The sequence below is a fragment of the Phocoena sinus genome, chromosome 14 (assembly GCF_008692025.1).
Source record: "Phocoena sinus isolate mPhoSin1 chromosome 14, mPhoSin1.pri, whole genome shotgun sequence".
Classification (NCBI taxonomy): Eukaryota; Metazoa; Chordata; class Mammalia; order Artiodactyla; family Phocoenidae; genus Phocoena; species Phocoena sinus.
The window spans coordinates 13,432,792-13,454,680 of NC_045776.1; the positions used below are offsets into that span (position 1 = coordinate 13,432,792).

General features: G+C 35.6%; 1 protein-coding gene across 5 annotated transcripts in view; it reads left to right on the forward strand.

Moving 5' to 3' along the window:
• Nucleotides 1-21,889, forward strand: part of PIGN (phosphatidylinositol glycan anchor biosynthesis class N) — a 118,169-nt gene that overhangs the window by 71,553 nt on the left and 24,727 nt on the right. For 4 of the 5 annotated variants that reach the window (XM_032602855.1, XM_032602857.1, XM_032602858.1 and 1 more), the window contains 8 exons: nt 1,085-1,187; nt 6,078-6,180; nt 8,098-8,184; nt 11,022-11,077; nt 11,373-11,448; nt 13,384-13,457; nt 17,015-17,057; nt 19,582-19,634. In XM_032602855.1, coding sequence (XP_032458746.1) covers nt 1,085-1,187; nt 6,078-6,180; nt 8,098-8,184; nt 11,022-11,077; nt 11,373-11,448; nt 13,384-13,457; nt 17,015-17,057; nt 19,582-19,634 — 595 coding nt within the window. The remainder of the gene's footprint in view (nt 1-1,084; nt 1,188-6,077; nt 6,181-8,097; nt 8,185-11,021; nt 11,078-11,372; nt 11,449-13,383; nt 13,458-17,014; nt 17,058-19,581; nt 19,635-21,889) is intronic. The other variant, XM_032602859.1, reaches the window with a different exon arrangement.

Here is a 21,889-nt window from a genome sequence, read left to right on the forward strand (position 1 = left end):
AATATATACCAGATGATGATAATGTTACTGGAACTACACATCTGAAAAAAAATCAGAAGCGATTCCTTTAAGATTACTGTAAATATAACTTACATAATCTTAAATCTTGCAGTGACTCAACTTTGAATGAGATTGTCTTTACATTTAACTTATTAGTAGATGTTGACTAGTAGTAATAATAGCACCTAGCCGTTATTAAGCACTTACTGTATCTCAGGCACTATGCTCAAGGAGCATTTTATAGGTGAGATTGTATTTAAACCTCACAACAACTTTATTCATTTCTACTTAACAGATGGAAATACTGCTTAGATAGATTAACAAACTTGCCTCATGGTTAAAGAGTTACAAGTAATTCAGCAAGGATGCCCTCCCAAATTATCTGTCTTCATACTTTAGAGCATTTCATTCCACGCATATTGCCATCCTAGCCAGGAGGATTAGGAAATTATACACATTTTCTTTCCAAAATAAAGATTGGGGAGTTTATGTTTTGCTACCCCCCCCCCAATTTATTTGCTCTTCTCCCACTGAAGTAGTTGCTTTCTAATATTGAGAAGAAAGATTACTTCACTTATTTGGATTACTCTTATTACAACTGTCATGTGTGGTGAAGTCCTTGTCTCCTGTCTCTAATTTTCTAACTGGCACACTACAACTCTCAATGCATACTTTGCAGTGGGAAAACTTGGAGGAGGGAGTGTTTAGGAAAAATCAATTTCTGGGGAATAAGTTGTCTTTGAACTAAATGTTTAATTAGGAGAAAAGTTGCTGAATCTTGAGTAATTTTTTTTTATTATTTACATTAGAAAATGACAAATTATTTAAGAGTTATTACAGTGAGCAAGGCTGAATATAAATTGGGAAAATCTGAAAAAAATTGTGGTTAAAATGGTGAAATGTAATTTTAATTAAAAATGTGAAGTTTCAAATTTCTTACAAAAATGAGTAGGGCAAATGTGGCTTCATTTTAAATATCACACAAATAATAAATGCTATAAATGATAATAGAGTATTCAGTGCTTTAAACTCAACATACCCTGTGTCGCTTGTACTAACACTACCCACATGTGTTTTATTGCAGCCTCTTCCTTCGTCATGCCTCTGCTGAGTCCTCTGATTCTCTTTGATCGGCTGTTTAGCATTCTTGTTTCCTCAATGTCGACCTACCTACTTCTAAGCACAGGGTATAAACTGTTTTTAAATTTTAATTTTTAGTAGCAAGTTTTAAATGACATATTGACATTTCTCTGAGTATTTAACCTCTGGAAATGAAAAATACGTGAATCTTGAGGAATAAATTATAAGTATTTTTCCTCTGTAAAAACTGTATGTGACTTGATCTGTAATCTTCAGTTTTCTTTTTCTTATCATTTTCACAGTATTGCCTATAGTCTTTGTGTTTCTGTTTATTTCCTGAAGTTGCTTAAATATTGCTTACCTACAGTGTTAGAGAGTTCTGATAGATTGTGGAGGAATTTTAAGCCTCAAACAATGACTTATAAGAATTTTAGTCTTTGTTGCATTCCTTTCATGCGCTTTAAATTATGTTTTGATTTGTTCATTCTTCTTTGAGTATAATATTTTATTTTTACTCCTACATATGTCATAGTCCAGATATTCCTTTTGATTCAGAAACCTTTTAGAATATTTTCCCAAAAGGTAAACTGTTAAAAAGTTAAACATTTTCATTGAAGATTAGAATTTTCTTGTAAAACAAACCCAAAAAAGAACAGCTTGATTTGGGTTGGATTCTGAAGCGTTCTCTAGAAATCAGTGAGAACAATGACATACTCTCCCATCTACTTTGAAGAAAAGAGTTCTTCACTTGCTTTTGAAATTTATTTCATCTTTACTTAAATCTTCATGAGGGTGAGAAATATGAACTTTATAATAAACACTGAATAAAGCAGACAAATCGAATAACCACCACTCAGACAGTTTCAAAATTTGGTCCAAATATAGGATCTTTATCCCAGTTAGAATAAACCTAGGGATTTACATTGTGCACATTTAAGCACATTTAATTTAAGAAATCTAAAAAGTGAAAAATCACACCTAAAATCAGAATAATAAATATGACCTTATTAATGAATGTATTAAGAAATATATTACCCAACATCAGAAAGTATATTTACCTTTGCAAAAAAAAATTAGACAGAGGTAGCCTTAAAGAGCAGTCTAATAATTTCAGTTAGTACATTTTCCAGTGTCACATCAGTTTTGCAAAACATAGTCCACCTGTTATCATTCCACGTCACTATTTTTGGATGACCTGGAGGGTTCTCCATGTAAATAAGTGAATAGTCAGAATTATAGGATATTTAAAAGAAATGCAGTTTCATTACTTTACAAAAGTACAATAATAGCAATCCTACTTCTAACAATGCACCCTTGATTAAATGAATAAAGAAGATTTATTTTTAGTCAGCATTTAATTATTTTTATGCAGATGGAAGCTATTATAATACTTGAAAATAGTTCTCTTTAGTTGGTTATAAACATTTTCCTCCAAAATTTTGATTATATTATCCCTTTGCTTAACAAAGTATAATACAACCTAAATGTCTTTTCAGCCCTGTTCAATTTGCACAGAGACCAAACTAGCAGATCCTAATTTAGAAAGGTTTTATTATGTACACTTTGAGCCCATGATGACATTTTATTGGTATTTCAGTTTATTAATTCAGTTATACAGACTTTATATGAGATATTGGTTCTCTAAAGAAATAAAGTCCCATAAGAAGATTGTCTTTATCAGATTTATTCATCTACATTTTACAAAAATTTTATTTTATAGTTTTTGAAAAGAAGTAAATCTGTAGCACTATTTGTAGAACTATGGAATTTATGTTTTTACATATTAGGAAAGAATAATTTCATATATAAGTGCAAATATTTAAAAAATCATGGGGTTTTTTTCTTTGTTTTTTGCTCAGAGAGTACGCTTTCTTGATTCAATTAGCCAAGTTTTTTTTCACATTTCTAGTGTCCTGAACACTAGACAGACATACAGTTAGAACAATTAGTGTACCCCAGGTGTATAATAGAGTTGTAAGCGGCTATAAAATATGTACTCTATTTTACAATGTTAGGCAATTACAAAATGCAACAATTAAGTTATCATAATTTAAGTTGTGAATTATGTGGTATAAAGAATGACTAGAGACAGGGTTTGGGTAAGGGAGCTGAACTGGTGCCATCAAGGACTCATGTGGAAATTGAACTAAATTTTCAAGAATGGTTAGGATACAGGCATTCTAATTCTTTCTTTTTCAATTTTTTTAAATCATTGTAAACATAGTATAATCACATTTTGAAGAGTAGGAATAAGGAAGAAAAATCATCTATTAACCCTACTCCTCCTATTGATGTTCTGACATATTCCCTTCCAGTCTTAGCTCTGTATTTATCTTTTTAACACAGTATTAATCATAGTCCATGTACTATTTTATATCTTTATTTTCTACTTTGCTGTATTTTATTTTTAATGTTTTTAAATTTTTATTTTATTTTTATTTATTTATGGTTGTGTTGGGTCTTTTCTGCAGCATGCGGACTTTCTCTAGTTGTATTGAGTGGGGACTACTCTTCGTTGCGGTGCTTGGGCTTCTCATTGCAGTGGCTTTTCTTGTTGCAGACGGGCTCTAGGGGCATGGGCTTCAGTAGTTGTGGCACGCAGGCTTAGCTGCTCCCTGGCATGTGGGATCTTCCCAGACCAGGGATCGAACCCGTGTCCCCTGCATTGGCAGGAAGATTCTTAACCAATGCGTCACCAGGGAAGTCCCTCTACTTTATTTTAGAAGCATTTTCCTAGTTGGCTTATAGGCTTCCTAACCATCATTTTTTTTTTTTTTTTTTGCGGTACATGGGCCTCCCACTGTTGTGGCCTCTCCCGTTGCCGAGCACAGGCTCCGGACGCACAGGCTCAGCGGCCATGGCTCACGGGCCTAGCTGCTCCGTGGCATGTGGGATCCTTCCGGACCGGGCCACGAACCCGTGTCCCCTGCATCGGCACACGGACTCTCAACCACTACGCCACCAGGGAAGCCCCTAACCATCATTTTAATAGATTTTTAATATTCTATGACATGGCTGCACCTTGATCTTTCCTGTATTTTTTGGTCACTTTATTTACAGTTTTTATTATTATAAATAATGTTTTGAGTTTTGTTTTTATGCATAAGCCTTTTATATAGTTAGATTATTTCCTTTTTTCACTTCTCAGTTGTAGTATAGGTGGGCCGTAAAATATGAATTTTTTTTTACTTTTGTCTTAAGAACAGTGCCAGCTTATAATATTACCAACGACCTATGAGGGGGCCTACTTCATCATATCCTTCACAGTATGTGGTATTTTCATTTTTAAATAAGAATATCAAATGCTATTTTAGTAGGCCAAAAATAGTGCAGCTTTGTGTTGATACATTTTTCTGCACTTGTTTTACTAATAATATTTTCTCACATATGTGTTGTCTGTTCATATCCTGGGGCGTCCTAAGTCTTATATACCAAGTGATTTGTGTATGCTTTCTCAAACCTGAACGTTTTCTTCTGCCTGATCTTCAGTGTTTTAGTTTTATGATCGGTGTTAGAGTTTAAAGCATTTTGTTTCTTTTGCTTTCTCATGTTTAGGAAATAGCGCAATATGGAATAGAGTTCAGTAGTTGAAAAAGTTGAAAGAGAAATACAGGTTTTTTTGTTTTAATTTGGTTTGCTTGATTTTGTTTTGTAACTTCCAATCAACAAATACTTATTATGAGGGGGCCTGTAGTGGTGAAAAGACTGACCCAGTCAAAGATTTTCCAAACTAGTGGGGAATGCATATTAGTAAACATGTGATTAAAATAGTTTGATAACTGCTGTCATATGTAGAGTGTTTTGGGGATTACAAAGGTGAAGCATTTATCTTTTTTTTTTTTTTTTTTTTTTGCGGTACGCGGGCCTTTCACTGTTGTGGCCTCTCCCATTGCGGAGCACAGGCTCCGGACGCGCAGGCTCAGCGGCCATGGCTCATGGGCCCAGCTGCTCCACGGCATGTGGGATCTTCCCGGACCGGGGCACGAACTCGTGTCCCCTGCATCGGCAGGCAGACTCTCAACCACTGCGCCACCAGGGAAGCCCCGAAACACTTACCTTAAACTAGAGCAGAAAAGGGTTAGGAAAAGTATCTGTCACTGCATTATTTCATGAACGTTTCTCCTTTGTCCACATTTTAATGTCCGCATTGTACGCCAGCCTAAAGATGTACCATACATTATTTAACTAAAATCCCCTGTGGATATTAAGCTGTTTTCTTGTTTTTCTCTTCTGTAAACAATATTGTAACAAACATCTTCAGATGGGAATCATAGTGTATATGTCTGATTATTTTCTCAGGGTGAATTCCTAGAAGTGACATTATTAGATTATACTATATGAATATTTTTTAGATTCTTGATGCATAGTATTAGATTGCCTTCCAGGAAGTGTTTATTCCTAAGTAGAGAGTATGAGAGTTCCTTTTTCATTATACTCTTGTTGACATTTTTTTTAATATGGGTAAATATTATGTGACTATGGCATCTATTTTATAATTTCTATATCAGTTATCAATATGGTCAGACACTTTTATGGATTTATTGGCTCTTTTTTTTTCTTTTTGAGAGGTTTATATTCCCTTATTGCACCCAATTTTTTAAAAATTTGGGATGTTTGTCTTGCTCTTTTTCTCTGTATATTAATCATTTTAACTCAGGAATTGTCTTTTTACCTTTCTTTTTTGTGTATTTCTGTCATTTACCTCATGAATGAATTTTAAATATCTCTACTATTTTAAACATGTAATGATCTCAAGATCTGATAAATTTCAAAAGATGGTGTTAGAGTTGATACTTAAATGTTACTTTCCTTTCCTATTTTCTTCTTCTGGAAAGCCTAAAAAATTTAAATTTTGTGATGTTGTAACTTAGAAGTATTATCAAGATTGTTTTAATTTTGAGAAAGACCTATTAGTATTATAAATTTGCATTTTTATTTGTTTAATGTTTTTTTCTTTTCTACCCTCCCACTTCCACCTCACACCCCCCACCCCTTAGGTATGAAGCTCTCTTCCCATTAGTGTTGTCATGTTTGATGTTTGTCTGGATACACATGGAACAAGAAACCCTGCCACAATCTGTTGTTTTCTGTAAACAGAAGGTAGCTTGTCAAAATCATTCTTGCATTTATTTAAGAATATTAGAATATTCTCTATCCTATAAGGAGGTTGCAATGTTATTTCATCAAAAATTCTACTTAAAAATTTACAGTACTTGAGGCATTAATAATTAAGTCAAACAGTTTGTAAGGAAATTTTCACTTACAACAGAAAAGCATGATTTTATTGTTTCATAGGCATTATATGGGTTGGGCTTTTCTTAGAGATTATTTGAGAATCTCTGATGCAAAAAAGCACTAATATAGGTGAAAGAATACTGGAGAAAGAATGTTCTTTATCTTGTTTGCCTTTGTTTTCACATCTAATTTTTCTTTCCTTCAGTTTATTTTCATTGGAATAATACTTATGTTATCACACTTCAGTTTATGAATTTGATCATAAAGTGACATTTGTGTTCCAGCGTTATTTTTCTCTTTCTAGTCATTCTAATCCAAAATGCTTATTCTGTCACCTTAGTGATCATGGCCTCAGTCCAAATCTTAGACTGTTTATTCAACATAATATACTTTGAATTGGCTAAAAGCCAACCAGATATTAAGGATATTAAGGACACCTTTATCATGCTGAGCTAGAGAGCTAATTGATGTCTCTTGCCTTTATTTCAGAACTGAAGATAATTATAAGAAATTGGTGATAAAATATTTACAATTTTACTGAGGTCAGATAAAAGAAGTATTGCAAGAAAATACCTTCATAGTTGATCCATTGATTCATCCTTAACTGGTTCTAGTTGAGTTCACAAAGAGTACTTGATGTTTTAGAATAAACAATTTCAATAAAGAAGAAACTTTATTGAAGTATATTGAGTAATTACTGGTTTTTAACTTTCAGTCCTGGAATATTAAAACAATACATGAAAAGAAGTTTTGATCAGATTCAAGTAAATGGTCAGACTGTCCTTAGTATTAAATATTCAAAATTTTAATAATTAAATATTATTAAATTAAAAATGAGGTTTATTGTGTTATTTTTTAAATTCTTTTTTTTTGTGTGGTACACGGGCCTCTCACTGTTGTGGCCTCTCCCGTGGGCCTCTCACTGGTGTGGCCTCTCCCGTTGCGGAGCACAGACTCCGGACGCGCAGGCTCAGCGGCCATGGCTCATGGGCCCAGCCACTCCATGGCACGTGGGAGCTTCCCAGACCGGGGCACGAACCCATGTCCCCTGCATCGGCAGGCGAACTCTCAACCACTGCGCCAACAGGGAAGCCCTAAATTCTATATTTTAACTGAAAGCAGATATGTCTTTTTCTAGAAAAGAGGATTAAAGTATCCCAAGAACTTAACAGAAAGTTACATGGGAAGTGGGAGATAGGGAAAGTCTCCCTTTAAACTTATCCATGAGTTTTTCTTTTGTGGAAAAAGGGGGATTAAGCAAGAGTGCATCCATCATATTGGAATTGAGAGGCTTTTTATTTTACCAGGACAGAAATATATTGCTTTTTTATAGAGAGAAAATAATTTCTCTGGAAATGAGTTAACAGAAGAACAAAAAAACAGAAAAATATTTAATTTACCGTGCTTTTTAATATCATACAATACTTGAGTTTGAGAAGATCGGGACACTGAGAAATCAGATGTCAGAAAAGGGAAACATTATATAGGGATTTAAAAGTGAAGCATTTATACAGGATAATAAAAAGCCCAGTTCTCACTTTTATTACACATATGGCAATACTACAACTCTGTTCAGTATATTATTAACAGTATATTTTACCTTTCGGCAGATGTTATTAAGGTGAAATTAAGCTATAGGAAAAGAGTTATTTGTTTTTGTTTGTTTTCTTGTCAGTACAAGTTATCTTTCTAGCTATTGTAACTTTGACGGTAAGTTTGCTTTTGAGGGTAGAAGTAAGCAAACTGTTATTGTGCATTTATAAATTTCTTCTTATTTCATAGGTCTCCAGTATCCAATTCACCTATAATACTGATATAACCCAGTTTCGAGACCTCTATCTGGATGACATCCGTAGGGCCTTTTTCCTTGTATCCTTTTTATGGACTTCTGTTTTAAGGCACTGCGACCTCCCATTTAATGGAGTAAGAAGAAGTGGGAGGGGTTTCTGCCTGTCATTTGGTAGTGGTATTACCTTGGAGGCCATTTAACTGCCCTCCCAACCATAATTTTCTCATATAGTTTACACTTCAAAAAAATTCTGAAACCACAGAAAAGCATAAAGAATGATATAACAAACAAATGTATATATGTGTATTCCTGCCATCCAAGATATCAACAACTAATATTTTGTCACATATGTCACACATTTTAAAAAATTAAAATATTACAGCTAAAGACAGTCTCCTTTCAACTTCCAACTCCAAACTAATTTCCCTCATCCAGAAGAAACCACTATTATGAGTTAGGTTTGTATCTTTTTATGTGTATTTTATACTATACTCATGTTATATAACATCTGTCCCACAAGGTTTTTGGATCACATCAGAGGCAATATTGTGTGAAAGTTATTTGTATTAGAGTTTTGTAAGACAATGTGACAGAATAAAGTCTCACTTTGGGAAGGCTGGCTGACTGGGTTGAAAAAACTCATAGGGAGATATTTCCTTTGAACTTACCATGGTGGAGTCTGGACCTTATAGGTCCAGAAAATAAATGTTCTTATTCTCCCCTCTACCTCTTGCCTTCACTCTCAATTTTGCTTTCTGTCTTTGCAGATTCCTTCCACTCAGCCTATACTAATAAAACACTTCTTCCTTTGAACCCTGCATCTCCCTAAATTATAATTTCATCTTGTCCTCTGTGTCTACTACCAAGCTCCTTGCTGCTACCATTTCCTCCCCATTTATGTACTATATCCTCAAGCCTTGACCAGTGCCTGTCACACAGTACCTCTTCAGTATCTGTCAAATGTCTCTGCTGAAGTTGTCCTCTCGTGGTCTGCAGGGCCTTGCTGAGTGCACAGTCTAATCTGTTCAGTTTTACTTGACCACTCTTACAACATTCAACTCAATTGATTTTTCTCTTTCTTTTCCCTTGACATCCAGAACATGATCCAGGTTCTCTTCTCAGCTTTTTACACCATCTCTGTTCTCCTTCATGGAAACTTACTCTTCCTTTGCTCTTGAACCATGTATGTTTTTCTCCAAGCTCTATCATTAACCTTCTCCTCTAATTGTGCCTGGGTAATGTCATCCTCTCCTATAGCTTTGACTGACACCTCTGTACAAACAACTCTAAGATCTTCTTCTCCAGCCCTGACCTCTCTGACCTTAAGAGTCATACGTCCAACATCCTGCTGGGCATCACCAGATATATGTCCACACTGACTAATGACTGTCCACCCCTCTCCAAAATCACTCTCTGCCAGGTCTCATCTCATTTAATGGCATCACCATGCTCCCAGCTACCCAGGGCATCAAACTTGTCATATTTAACAACTCCCTGTCCAGTTTTAAAGTTCCGTGGTCTCCCCTCCTTCTCCATTTCCACTCTAACCACACTGGTTCAGACTTTCCTTGTCCCCAACATAGACTACTGAGAGCTTCCTAACTGAATTTCCTGCCTCTAATTATTTGTATCCCTGGTCCAAATATCTCACTGTTATTGGTATTTCTTATTTATATTACTCACCTAAAATTCTTGCCAGCTCTTCATTGTCTCCACAATAAAGTTCAAGGTTTTTTATTAATATGCCACCCAAATGCTTCGTCTTTCACTGTACCCTTCAGTAAACGCTCAGCTTCTATCACACCTGTTGACTGTTTCTTGACTACATCATTTTATTTATTTTTTTCTTTTGTCTGCACTGTGTGGCATGTGGGATCTTAGTTCCCTGACCAGGGATTGAACCCCGCACCCCCTGCGTTGGAAGCATGGAGTCTTAACCACTGGATCGCTAGGGAAGTCCTTGACTACATCATTTATTTCCCACTGTTTACCTTTAAATTCATCTTATATACTTCTACATATCATCATAATCTTAGTCACCATATGAGCACTTTAAACTATTTTATTTATATTTATATTCTTAGTGCCTAGCTCTGCCTCTGACATGTACTAGATGATAAATCTTGCTTGGTTAGTTGACTGGTTGAATGCATGGAAAAATTAATATATTTAAGGCTCAAGTTACCAATGCAAATGCCGCTTTTTCACTGAAATTTGCCTTGATTCATACTTCCTTTTTAGTGTGTCTGTACCATTTTTGTGTATGTGTTTATGATAATAAAGTAACTAACATTTATCGAGCCCTTTCAGTGGGCCAGGCACTATTTTAAATACTTTACTAGCAGTAAGTTCTTAGACCCCAATATAATTAATACCTACTTTTTATTACTGCACTATTACAAATGTAAGTTTAAGAAATGTCAAAAAGATGTTTACTCTTTCTCATTCTCTATTGAATTATTTTAAAACATGATATCTTATTTCTTCCTAAGCCTTTCAAAGAACCTGGCACGTTTCACATGTAGTGGGCACACAGCGAGCATGTATGAAATGAAATCGTCCTATTTCAGCTGAAAATGTCTATCGCTTTTTTTTTAATCATTAGCAGCCAACTACAAATAACAGTAATCCAACTGTTTATGTTAGAGGCAAGGAAAATAGTAACCTTCGCAAGGTTACTAGTGACAAGGATGACCTCCCATGCCTCGTTGTTCTTAGTACATTGCTTGTTCCGTCTGCTGCTTTCCAAATGCCTTCACAAGGAGATACAGTGGAACACTCATTTACAACAATTTATGATCAAATGTACAAGTAGAAAAGCAAATTACCCTCATGGTAGAATAGGTATATCTTTTCTCAATGAAAAAGAACTTTTATGAATTCTGACTTGTTTTGGCATTTCCTTGACTCTATTTAGGTTTTCTTCTTAATGACAGCCTTTTTTGGAACTGGGAATATAGCTTCTATTAACAGGTAATTTAAAATAAAAACAGCATATGTATAACCAGAAAATAATACAAATAGGGATTTTGTTCTGTACCTTGCTTTTTACACTGAAGGATGTATTTTGAAAATTGGTATGTATGGGCACATACAAATCTATCTCATTCGTTTTACTTATTTTATAATAGTTCTTGAGACAATGTATACTTGTGCTTTAGTAAGAGTAGGTTTCAGAAAATTAGTTTAAACATGCTTTTTAGAAGAACGTTCTTTTAAAGTTACAATGTGAATTCTAAACTCCGTTTTCTTTTTGTTGATTCCTTAGCTTTGATCTTGCCTCTGTCTATTGCTTTCTGACCGTGTTTAGTCCTTACATGATGGGAGCCCTGATGATGTGGAAGGTTGGTTTTCTTATTTTCTTAAGATATTGATTTATAAGATTATGAACTAATTGTGACAATTAAGATTATGTAACATGCGACATTAAGATTATAAAGTGACAGAGTTAAGTCGCATGGAAAGAAGATACCTTCTCAGACACTGTTGAATGGGAAGTCAGACACTTTAGCTTTTACTTCAAAATATAGTTAATCTTTTTACTTTACTCCTAAGCCCATTTAACTTCAAAAAAGTAGAGAGGCTGTTAGTCCCAGGAAGTCCTATCAAAGGTGATTAAAGCCTGTGGGGAGTGAAGGGTGGATCAAAACTGCCTTGCTCCTCAAGATCAAAGGCTCCCCGAACTGATGTTCCCCACCCCCAAGACTGCCAACATGTTATCATTTTTTCTCATAATCCCTGTACTTAGAACTGATTTATTCATTCAATAAACATGTCGTTGAAGGCTTATGAGCACCAGCTGGGTACTGAGGGTTCTAAGATAATGACAAATTATCAGTTTTCCAAGGGTTCAGACTCTCCAATAGAATGTAATTCACGCTCTTTCCCTTTTTCTCTAGGATCATTAAGCTTGTCTTATTCCCTCTACCATAGTGCCTGGCACATTTTATGTACTTCGTATATATTTGTTTAAATAAAGGAACTAATATCTGCCTAAAATCTGATTGCCTTCTATTCAGATCACATAAGTAATAATTGTTAAAGTACGTGTTTATTAACGGATTAATATCCCTTTTTTTGTTACTGCACTAATACAAATGTAATTTTAAGAAGTGTTAAAAACGATGTTCAGGGACTTCCCTGGTGGTCCGGTGGCTGGGACTCCACCCTCCCAATGCAGGGGGCTCTGGGTTCAATCCCTGGTCGGGGAGCTAGGTCCCACATGCTGCAACTAAGAGTTCGCATGCCACAGCTAAGACCCGGCACAGCCAAATAAATACATAAATAAAAATATTAAATTAAAAAAAAAGATGTTCATTTTCTCATGTCCCATTCTCTACTGAATTCTTTTGAAATGTGTATTAACAGTTTCCTTAATATTTATTTACATTTTTCTTAAAGGTAGTTGTTCTTTTCTCAGTCTGTTAAAGATCATGGGCCTTTAATTAAAAACAAGCAAAAAAAAAGAAAGAAAAATAGAAGTTTAAACTAAATGCTAGACTTATAATCTCTAGCTTAATTCAGTAAGCTTTACTGACCTAATATATTTGGTCACTTTCTTTGACTGATGTGGCTGGAAGTGAAAATTCTCCTGGACCTCTGTTTCAGTCATGTAGCCTTCACTACATGTAGCCTTCGCTTGAACAAGAGTCTTATGCAGTTTTGAACATCATTTCTTTTCCATATTTTCTCCTTCCCCTCTTTGTTTAAACATTGTGTGTGTGTGTGTGTGTGTATTTTTTTTTTAATTGGTCATTGGAAAGCAGTATCTCAAAATATTAACAGTGTTACGTCTGGATTATAGATTTTTCAACCAGTGTAAATTTTATTATACCTTTCTCCATTTTTTTTTACAGAGTATGAATTTTATAATCAGAAATAAATTAGTATTAAAATAAAACAACAGCAAGCAATGGTAAAGCAGCTAAATCATGTTAATAGAGTTGTAGTATCAAATAACCAGATGAGTTCAGGGATCTGTGAATCAAATCATCAGGCTCCATAGTTTATTTGATTTGGGTCATTAATTATTATACTGAATTAAATAGAACAAAAATTTGGAATAGGCTTTATTTGAAATATTTGTTGTTATCTTTTATACTACAAATGCTGTTGATATGGATTTTTAAATCCATTTTCGTCACCATTCTGTATGTCATTGGTATCACAGTTTTATTTCAGCATTGGCTTTTCACTAATACAGACAAACTTTGAGAAATTGAAATATTTCTTCAAATGCTACAGCTACCCATGGCATCATTTGTTGTTCTTTTAAACAGATTTTAATCCCCTTTGCTCTTGTGATGTGTGCTTTTGAAGCTGTTCAGTTAACTACCCAGTTATCATCAAAAAGGTAAGATGAATGTTTAAGAAACATTGAATTTGTTAGTTTTTAGGAAATGAGAGTTAACACTTGAGGGTATTTTGTGTGATTGCTATTAAGACACAGTAACATAGATTTATTATAAAAATGAGAAAAAAATGTTTCACCCTTTTAGTCAGAATTCAGTTGTCATGAGAGGAAATTAGTTGATTAGAGCCTCTAGCAGAATAATATGCTCTCTCAACAATAAAATGTTATTAGAATATTATTCAAGCTAGAGCAGAGCCCCCCTAGAAAACTATAAAATATAAACGTTAAATTCTTGTAGTTAATAACTTGTTTATTGTAGATATAACTGTGCCTACAAACTCCAAGGGATATCATTCTGTTTTCTTTTGGATTATTTCTTAAATGTGTATTAGACAAATGTGTTAACATTATATCATTTTACATGGCTTGAGATTAACTTCTAGATGTCAGTAATTTACATAGTTTCTTAGTCTTGATTTCTACACTTTTGGCAAATGGAATGGGAAGTATCCTTTCTGAGTTTCTAGGAATTTCTGGAGCAGTCAGTGTTAAGCGGTCGAGAAGCTGTCAACTCAACTCTTTGCTTTTTGGACGCAATGAAATTGTGTCATCGGCACAGGACTGATCAGCCTCTCTGAAAGACACGAGATAAATGTGTAGCTTCTTAGCAGTTTTGTTATTCTTGAATCAAACTGGAATATTCAATGCTGAAAGAAATAACTAATATTAGCATAAATTTGCATGTTCTTCTTGATGAATTTAAGCTAGAACCAAGTGTAGCGTATTATTATGTATTTGCCATAATAATAATAAGAAGAAGGTTTTCTTGCACTATTTAAAAATAGTAGAAATCTCATTTCTAGACTAATTTAGTATATTTTTGCAGGATATTTACATGAATTTAACATTAAAAGCATTTATACCTTGTCAATACCACATAGAAGATACTTAGATGCAATTAAAAAAAAAACTAGTAAGTGACATGTACTTTCTCACATCTCTGTTAACAGATGCAAGTTTTTAGAAGGGCTTTTAATTAAAGTTTAAGAAGAGCAGGGGATATGTGGGATGAGAAGTAGAAGGCTCATCAAAATGTGTGTGTATATGTGTGCGTGTATTTGTGTGTGTGTGTGTGTGTGTGTGTAGTAATTTTAACCTGAGACTAGTACGATGAAAAACTAAATACAAAGGGAGAGTTTTAGTTTTGTTCGTTTAGTATTTAGTTTGTTTAGTATTTAGTTTTTCTACAATGAAAAACTAAATACAAAGGGAGAGAACTGAGGCAAAGATGACAAAGTTGTGGCTTTATAAATGTCTTCTCTTTTGACCTTTAAACCTTTACAAGTCACTGACGTTCCCCCCTAATATAACACTGACCCCTCAAACTTAACATGTCGTACATTGAACCCAGCAATTCCCTTTCTTCCTGTTGAACTCTAGCTGCTCATCCTGTTTTCTTTTTCTAATCCGTCGCACAAGCCCAAATCCATCCATCCCTCATTGCCAAATCCACTCGCTACATGTCACTGTTATCGTCTCTTCTTTCTATTCACATTTTCAATCACCTCCACGAACCCACTATCATCAGTCATCTTCAGGGGCCTCTTAGCTGATCTCCCTGCTTTTACTCCTGTCCTCCTACAGTTATTATCCATACAACAGACAGAGGAGCCTTTAAAACTTTCCAATGGCTTCTTGTCACAACTAGGAAAAATTCTAAAGTCCTAATTATGGCCTAAATGGCCCCATGTGATCTGGCCCCTGCATATCTATCTCTCCAACCTTATTTCCCACAACTCTTGTGCTAGCACACTCTGCTTAAAGCTGACCCTCTTGGTGTTCTTCAAATACACCATGCACGTTTTCACCTCATGCCCTTTGTACGTTCCACACTCTCTCTACCTGCAGTGCTCTTTACTCATATAGTTTCATGGTTCACTCTGTTCACACAGGTCTCTACTTAAATGTCTTCTCCTCATAGAGGTCTCCCCCGATCAATTGACTTTTCTTCCTGACATTTAACACCACATGACATTTTATTGTTATTACAAACATTCTATTTATTATTTGTCTCCCTGAGTAGATGGTAGGCTCTGTTCACCAATGTTTTACCAGCAACAAGAACAGTGGCTGTCATACAATAGAAACTGAAAACCTATGTGCTAAATTAGTGGTAGAAGTTATCAGCACAAAATAAAACTGGAAATGGCTACTACTACACATTGTGACATTTCTTTTATACACAAGACTGACTTAAGAACGTCCCCCTTTTGGTTCCATAGAGCACTAAAATTTGACCCAGGAAAAATTAGACTTGGTAGAAACAACAACAAATAACACTGTAAAAAGGTAAAACCACCCAGAGTAAAATCTATAACTGACAAAATAATGATGAAGAAGCAAAAAATTAAAAATAGTGACATCACCAAATGCTGCAGAGGATGCAAAGAAATTGCTGGTGGAAATGTAAAATAGTACAACTACTCTGAAAAGAGTTATCCAGTTTCACATGAAACTGCGCAAACAACATAATCCAGTAACTGCACTCGGCTGTTTTTCCTAGAGAAATGAAAACTTGTGTTTGCACAAAAACTGTACACAAATGTTTATAGCAGCTTATTTGTAATCGCCATAAACTGGAAACCACCCTGATGTCCTTTGGTGCTTGAATGGTTAAACAAACTGTGGTATAATGGCAATAAAAAGGAGCAAACTATTGATACACACAGAACCTTAGATGAATCTCAAGAGAATTGTGCTGAGTGAAAAAGGCAATCCCAAAATGTTATAAGTGATTCAAATGATTCCACTTGTACAACACTCCTGAAATAACAAAATTATACAAACAGAGAACAGATTAGTGGTTTCCAGGGACTGGGGATTAGACAGAGAGTAAGCAAGAGGAGGATAGATGTAGCTATAAAAGAGTATCATGAAGGATCCTTGTGATTATGGAAACATTCTGTATCTTGATAGAATCAATGTCAGTATCCTGGTTGTGATATTGTGCTATAGCTTTGTAAGATGTTACCAGTGGGGGAAACTGGGCAGAGGGTACATGGGTTCCCTCTATATCATTTCTTGCAGTTGCATGTGAATCCATAATAATCTAAAATAAAAACTTTAATTTAAAAAATCATAATTCATGTCCCTTTCTTTTTTAAATTTTATTTTTTACACAGCAGGTTCTTATTAGTCATCAATTTTATACACATCAGTGTATATATGTCAATCCCAATCTCCCAGTTCATCACACCACCCCCACCCCCCTGCCACTGTCGCCTCTTGGTGTCCATACGTTTGTTCTCTATCATGTCCCTTTCATACCATTGAAATAAATATTCAAAGTGTTAAATAACATTTTTGAAGTCTAGCCCATCACTGTGGGACAGTAGTCCATGATAATGTGAAAAGAGCCTTTGTCAAATGTAGTATTTTCAGAAGCAGAAATACTAATAACAGAATGTTAGATTATTTGATTATTTTCATTTTGATTTTAATGTGCTTTTAAAATGTGTCTGCAGTATTACATGTGTTTTTTCTTTATTTTTTTCCAGTCTTTTTCTCATAGTTATCAACATATCAGACATCATGGCTTTGGTAAGGCATTACTGGATATTCAATATAAATAAGATTGACAAGCTAAACAATGAGTTGATTTTTTTATATATATATATATATATATTAATTTATTTATTTATGTACGTTTGGCTGCATTGGGTCTTCATTGCTGTGTGCAGGCTTTCTCTAGTTGCAGTGAGCGGGGGCTACACTTTGTTGCGGTGCGCGGGCTTCTCATTGCAGTGGCTTCTTTTGTTGTGGAGCACGGGCTCTAGGTGTGCGAGCTTCAGTAGTTGTGGCACGCAGGCTCAGTAGTTGTGACTTGTGGGCTCTAGAGCTCAGGCTCAGTAGTTGTGGCGCACGGGCTTAGTTGCTCTGTGGCATGTGGGATCTTCCTGGACCAGGGCTCGAACCCGTGTCCCCTGCATTGGCAGGCAGATTCTCAACCACTGTGCCACCAGGGAAGTCCCCCAATGAGTTGATTTAATCAAGTGAAATATGAATGCATTTCTGTACATGAACTCTTTACATACTGAGTTATAAGTGCTGGCATAATTTACACATAAATTACTTTCTTTTTATATGACCTATAATGTGGTAAGAGTGCTCTTCTTAGAGTGTCAGAAATCTTCTAACTTGATTTATTAGAATCTGTCACTTTATACATAGTCTTCAATGGTACATTGTATTTGAAATGAAACTTCCATAGGAAGTTAACAGAAAAAGCTAACTTTAGGTTTAGGTAATATACCATTTTCCTACTTGAAATGCTGATTTTTAACCATTTTGTCAGATTGAAAAAGAAAGGAAAAAAGAGGGGAGGAGGAAGGGAAGGAACGAAAGAGGGAACAGAGTGGGATGATGTTATCAAGATGCTAGCTCTAATAATGAGTTCTAGTGCGGAACAGGTAGGTGGGCCTCTAGTATGTAATGTATTAACAAAATGAACCCATTTTACACCTGCAAGTTCAGGAGGGTTCCCCAAACTACCCTAAGGTTTGATAATTCACTAGATGGACTCACAGAATTCACTGAAGACTGTTATATCCACAAGTGTGGCTTATTATAGGGAAAGGAGACAGATTAAACTCAGCCAAGGGAAGAAACGCAGAGGGCAGAGTCCAGAAGGGGTCCAGATGTGGAGGTCTGGCCATACTCTCGCTGTGAAGCTGGGACAGCCGTGCTCTACCGGCAGCGATGCGTGACAGTGCACATGGAGTACTGCCAGCCAGGCTCACCAGAACCTCGATGTCCAGGCTTTTTATTGGAGCCCAATTGTATATTGTTCCCATGGCTAACCTTTAATCTCCAGTCCTTCTAGAGGTAGAACTGATAACACACGGCCCAAAGCCCTGAACATAAATCACATTATTAGACTGTCCAGTGGCTGAGGTCCCGCAGGCAAAACACTCCTATCAGGCAGGACCTAGTAATCGCCTCCTAGTAGCTGAAGGTAAAGGCCAGACCTCTCTTTAGATAGGGTTAATTCTTCACTACACATCTTATGCTGGAAGTGCTGAGACACAACTGTTAGGGTAACTTCCCAAATCAGATTCCTAGTCACTTGATTCAGATGAGAACATTTTTATGTTGTATTGAACTGGATATATTTCTGAAATTGACCACACATAATGTTAGAACAAATTAGCTTTCAGTTTTGCTCACAAAGTGGCAAATAGACAAAGACATGTTAACAGAAGAGAATTTAAATTCTCTGATTAATTTTATATGAAGAATCAGACTGCTGAGTTTAACTTAGAGAGCCATGTGTGGTCTAAGTTCTGCTTACCTGACTGGCATTGTATCTCTCCTCTCCCTCCTTGTTTCCTCTATCCCAGCCTCACCTTGGACCTGCCAAGCTCTACCTGGACTCTTGATGTTTATAAGTGTTACTCCCTCTGTCAGAAACAAACTTCTCCCCAGATCTCTCCAACCTCCTCTTTCCTCTGACTCTTACTTGTCACTTAGATTTTTAGACTTTTTATTGGGACAACCTTCCCTTATTACCCCAGCTGGGGTGTGTGCCCCTTTCTTTGTGCTCCTGTACTTGCCTGTATTTCCAGTCATAACACTCATCACACACACACACACACACACACACACACACACACGTGCCTGATAAATTGACTGAATCAGTCACTAGATTATAAATCTCCTGAAAGAGAGTTTATCTCCAGGACCTAACACAACGATTAGCACATAGTAGGCGATCAGTAAATGTTTGCTGATGAATAGATGATATGGCGTCCTTTCACTGCAGTCTTTGGTATTATCGATACTTAGTGTCTTTTATGAAAGTTGGCTGGGTTTTCTTCTAGTTATTCAAGATGTCACTTTTGTGCTTATATGATTGAATGGCAATGCTGTTTGTGGCTTTTAAGCTATTGCTCATTTTAGTCCAAGCAAAAATTTCAATAAAGGGCGAATTCTTACTGATTCCAGTCAGATAGTGGTTCTGAGGGGTCAGAAATCTGAAGGACATAATCCTAAAACAAAGTTGCTTTTAGGCTGAATCTATATAGCCTTTGTTTTTAATGAAGCCATATTTTGTTTTATTTTACAGCATTTTTTCTTCTTGATTAAAGATTATGGCAGCTGGCTTGATATTGGAACAAGGTATAGTATATATTCACATAGAATTCTTCAGAGTGCAGTGAAAAATAGTAACTTGGTATCTTAGTATAGAAGATTTCAATTTGATTTTTGAAGTAAGCATAGCAAGTAGCAATTATTTTAAACCTCTGGAGGTGAGACACGTCCCTCCAGTTCTTGGCATTAACACATTATCAGGTGTTTCCTTGGGATGATGTGGGGACAGATGTTAAGTCTGAAAGAAATGCAGAACAGCAGGAAGGTACAAGGAAAACTGCTTGAATCTGGGATAGATCACTCCAGTGTCTGTGTTCTCATAATCTCTCAATCTCACTCAAGAACAATGAAGCTATTCAAGTTGCAGTGTGAATTTTCTGTGGCAGTTTACATTTCATATAATCATCATATGCCTCCTAGAATCTTCAATATGGGAACATGTTAACATGTGATACCTATAACATTGTTATTTAAAGTATAATCTGAACAAAATGTCAGTTTCCTGTTTATTGTGATTTGAACGTCAATGATTGCCATAATCTGTTAAATTTCTTCTCTTTGAGGGGAAGAAAGCAAGGTTGATCCTTTTGCCTTTTTGTTTTCAAATGCATTCAGAGATAGAATACATTTTTATAGACTAATTTTATTTCCTTTAGTCAGTATTTGTTCAGCCAGGAATTGTGTAGGTTTGGGTGAGGTACTCGATTACAAGTCCTCTCCTCTGTTCCTACCTCTTAGGCAGCTGAGGCTTGTACCGCCTTGTTATTTATATAGAGGTCTGTCTCCCTTGATAGTCAGCTGATTTGACTCTCTTTCATTCCTTGTGTGCTAGGCACAAAGAGGGTACTCCATAGGTCGTTAATTTTGTTTTCATTAGTCTCTTAAATTTGAAGCTTAGGGAAAGTTTTAATGTGTCCTTCTCACCAGCCCTCTGATCCCAAAGTGTCCAGGCAGGTAGTAGGTCATCGTATGGGCTTTAAGCCAGAGCTCCTGGGATTGATCTATTTCTGCCACTTTTTAGCTGTAAGACTGACAGCAAGTGACTTAACGTCTCTAATCTCTCTCTGTCTCTTGTCGTTTTGAATGAATTAATCCATCTAAAGTGTTTAGCACAGTGCCTGGCATCAAATAAGCTCCAATAAATGGGAACTATTATTATGTTTTTATCCTTCATAATGTTTCTTGTATTTGAGATACCTCTCCTTATTATCTGCATAATTTGATTAATTTATTTTCATTTTAAACATGTCAGAATTTTGTTTGGAAAATATCCTGACAAAATATAGCATTATTACATATGAGACTTTTTATTTTATTCTTAATTATAGCAAAGTATACATAATATAAAATTTACCATCTTAACCCTTTTCAAGTGTAGAATTCAGTGGCATTAAGGACATTCACATTGTTGTACAACTATCATTATCATTCCATCTCCATAATGGTTTTCATCTTGCAAAAAACTCATTCCCCATCTCCACCAGCCCTGGCAACCAACATTATAATTTCTGTTTCTATGTATTTGACTACTCTAGGATAGCTCACATAAATTAAATTGTACAGTATTTGCCCTTTTGTGACTGAATTATTTCACTTAGCATAATATATTCAAGGTTTATCCATGTTATAGCATGTGTCAGAATTTCCTTCCTTTTGAAGGCTGTATAATGTTCCATTGTGTACAGACCACATTTTGTTTACCCATTCATCCATCAGTGGACACTTGAGTTGTTTCCCCCTTTTGGCTATTGTGAATAATGCTGCTATAACATGGGTTTGAGACTTTTTGATGGGAGAAATTTATATTGGTTTTGGCTCTAAAGAGATATGAAGGAATGAAGAGGATATAATTCTCACATGAAAATGTGCATCATTAATTTCTGCACAGCATCATTAATTTATATTACACAAATTAAGGATTTGATTTTCTCTGATTCGCTTGAGGTTTATCTTTACTTGGCAAATTTTTTTCTTCAAAGTACGAATTTCACTGTTATTACCAGTAATATCATGCATAAAACACAAACCATTTTTAAATATCCATGATCTCAATTCAACAGGGCAAATATTTATTGATAACCCGCTATGCACCAGATGAATTTCTGGGGATGAAAAGCACATTCTCAGGCTCTCAGGGAGCTTAAGGTTGGAGGAGGAAACAGACTCATGAGCAGACAATATGGTGCAGTGTGAGAATTTCTAGAATAGTCTCTTGGGTGCTGTGGGGACTTTAGTCAGAGTACCTACCTCAGCCTTGCAGGGTAAGGGAAGGCTTGTCAGGA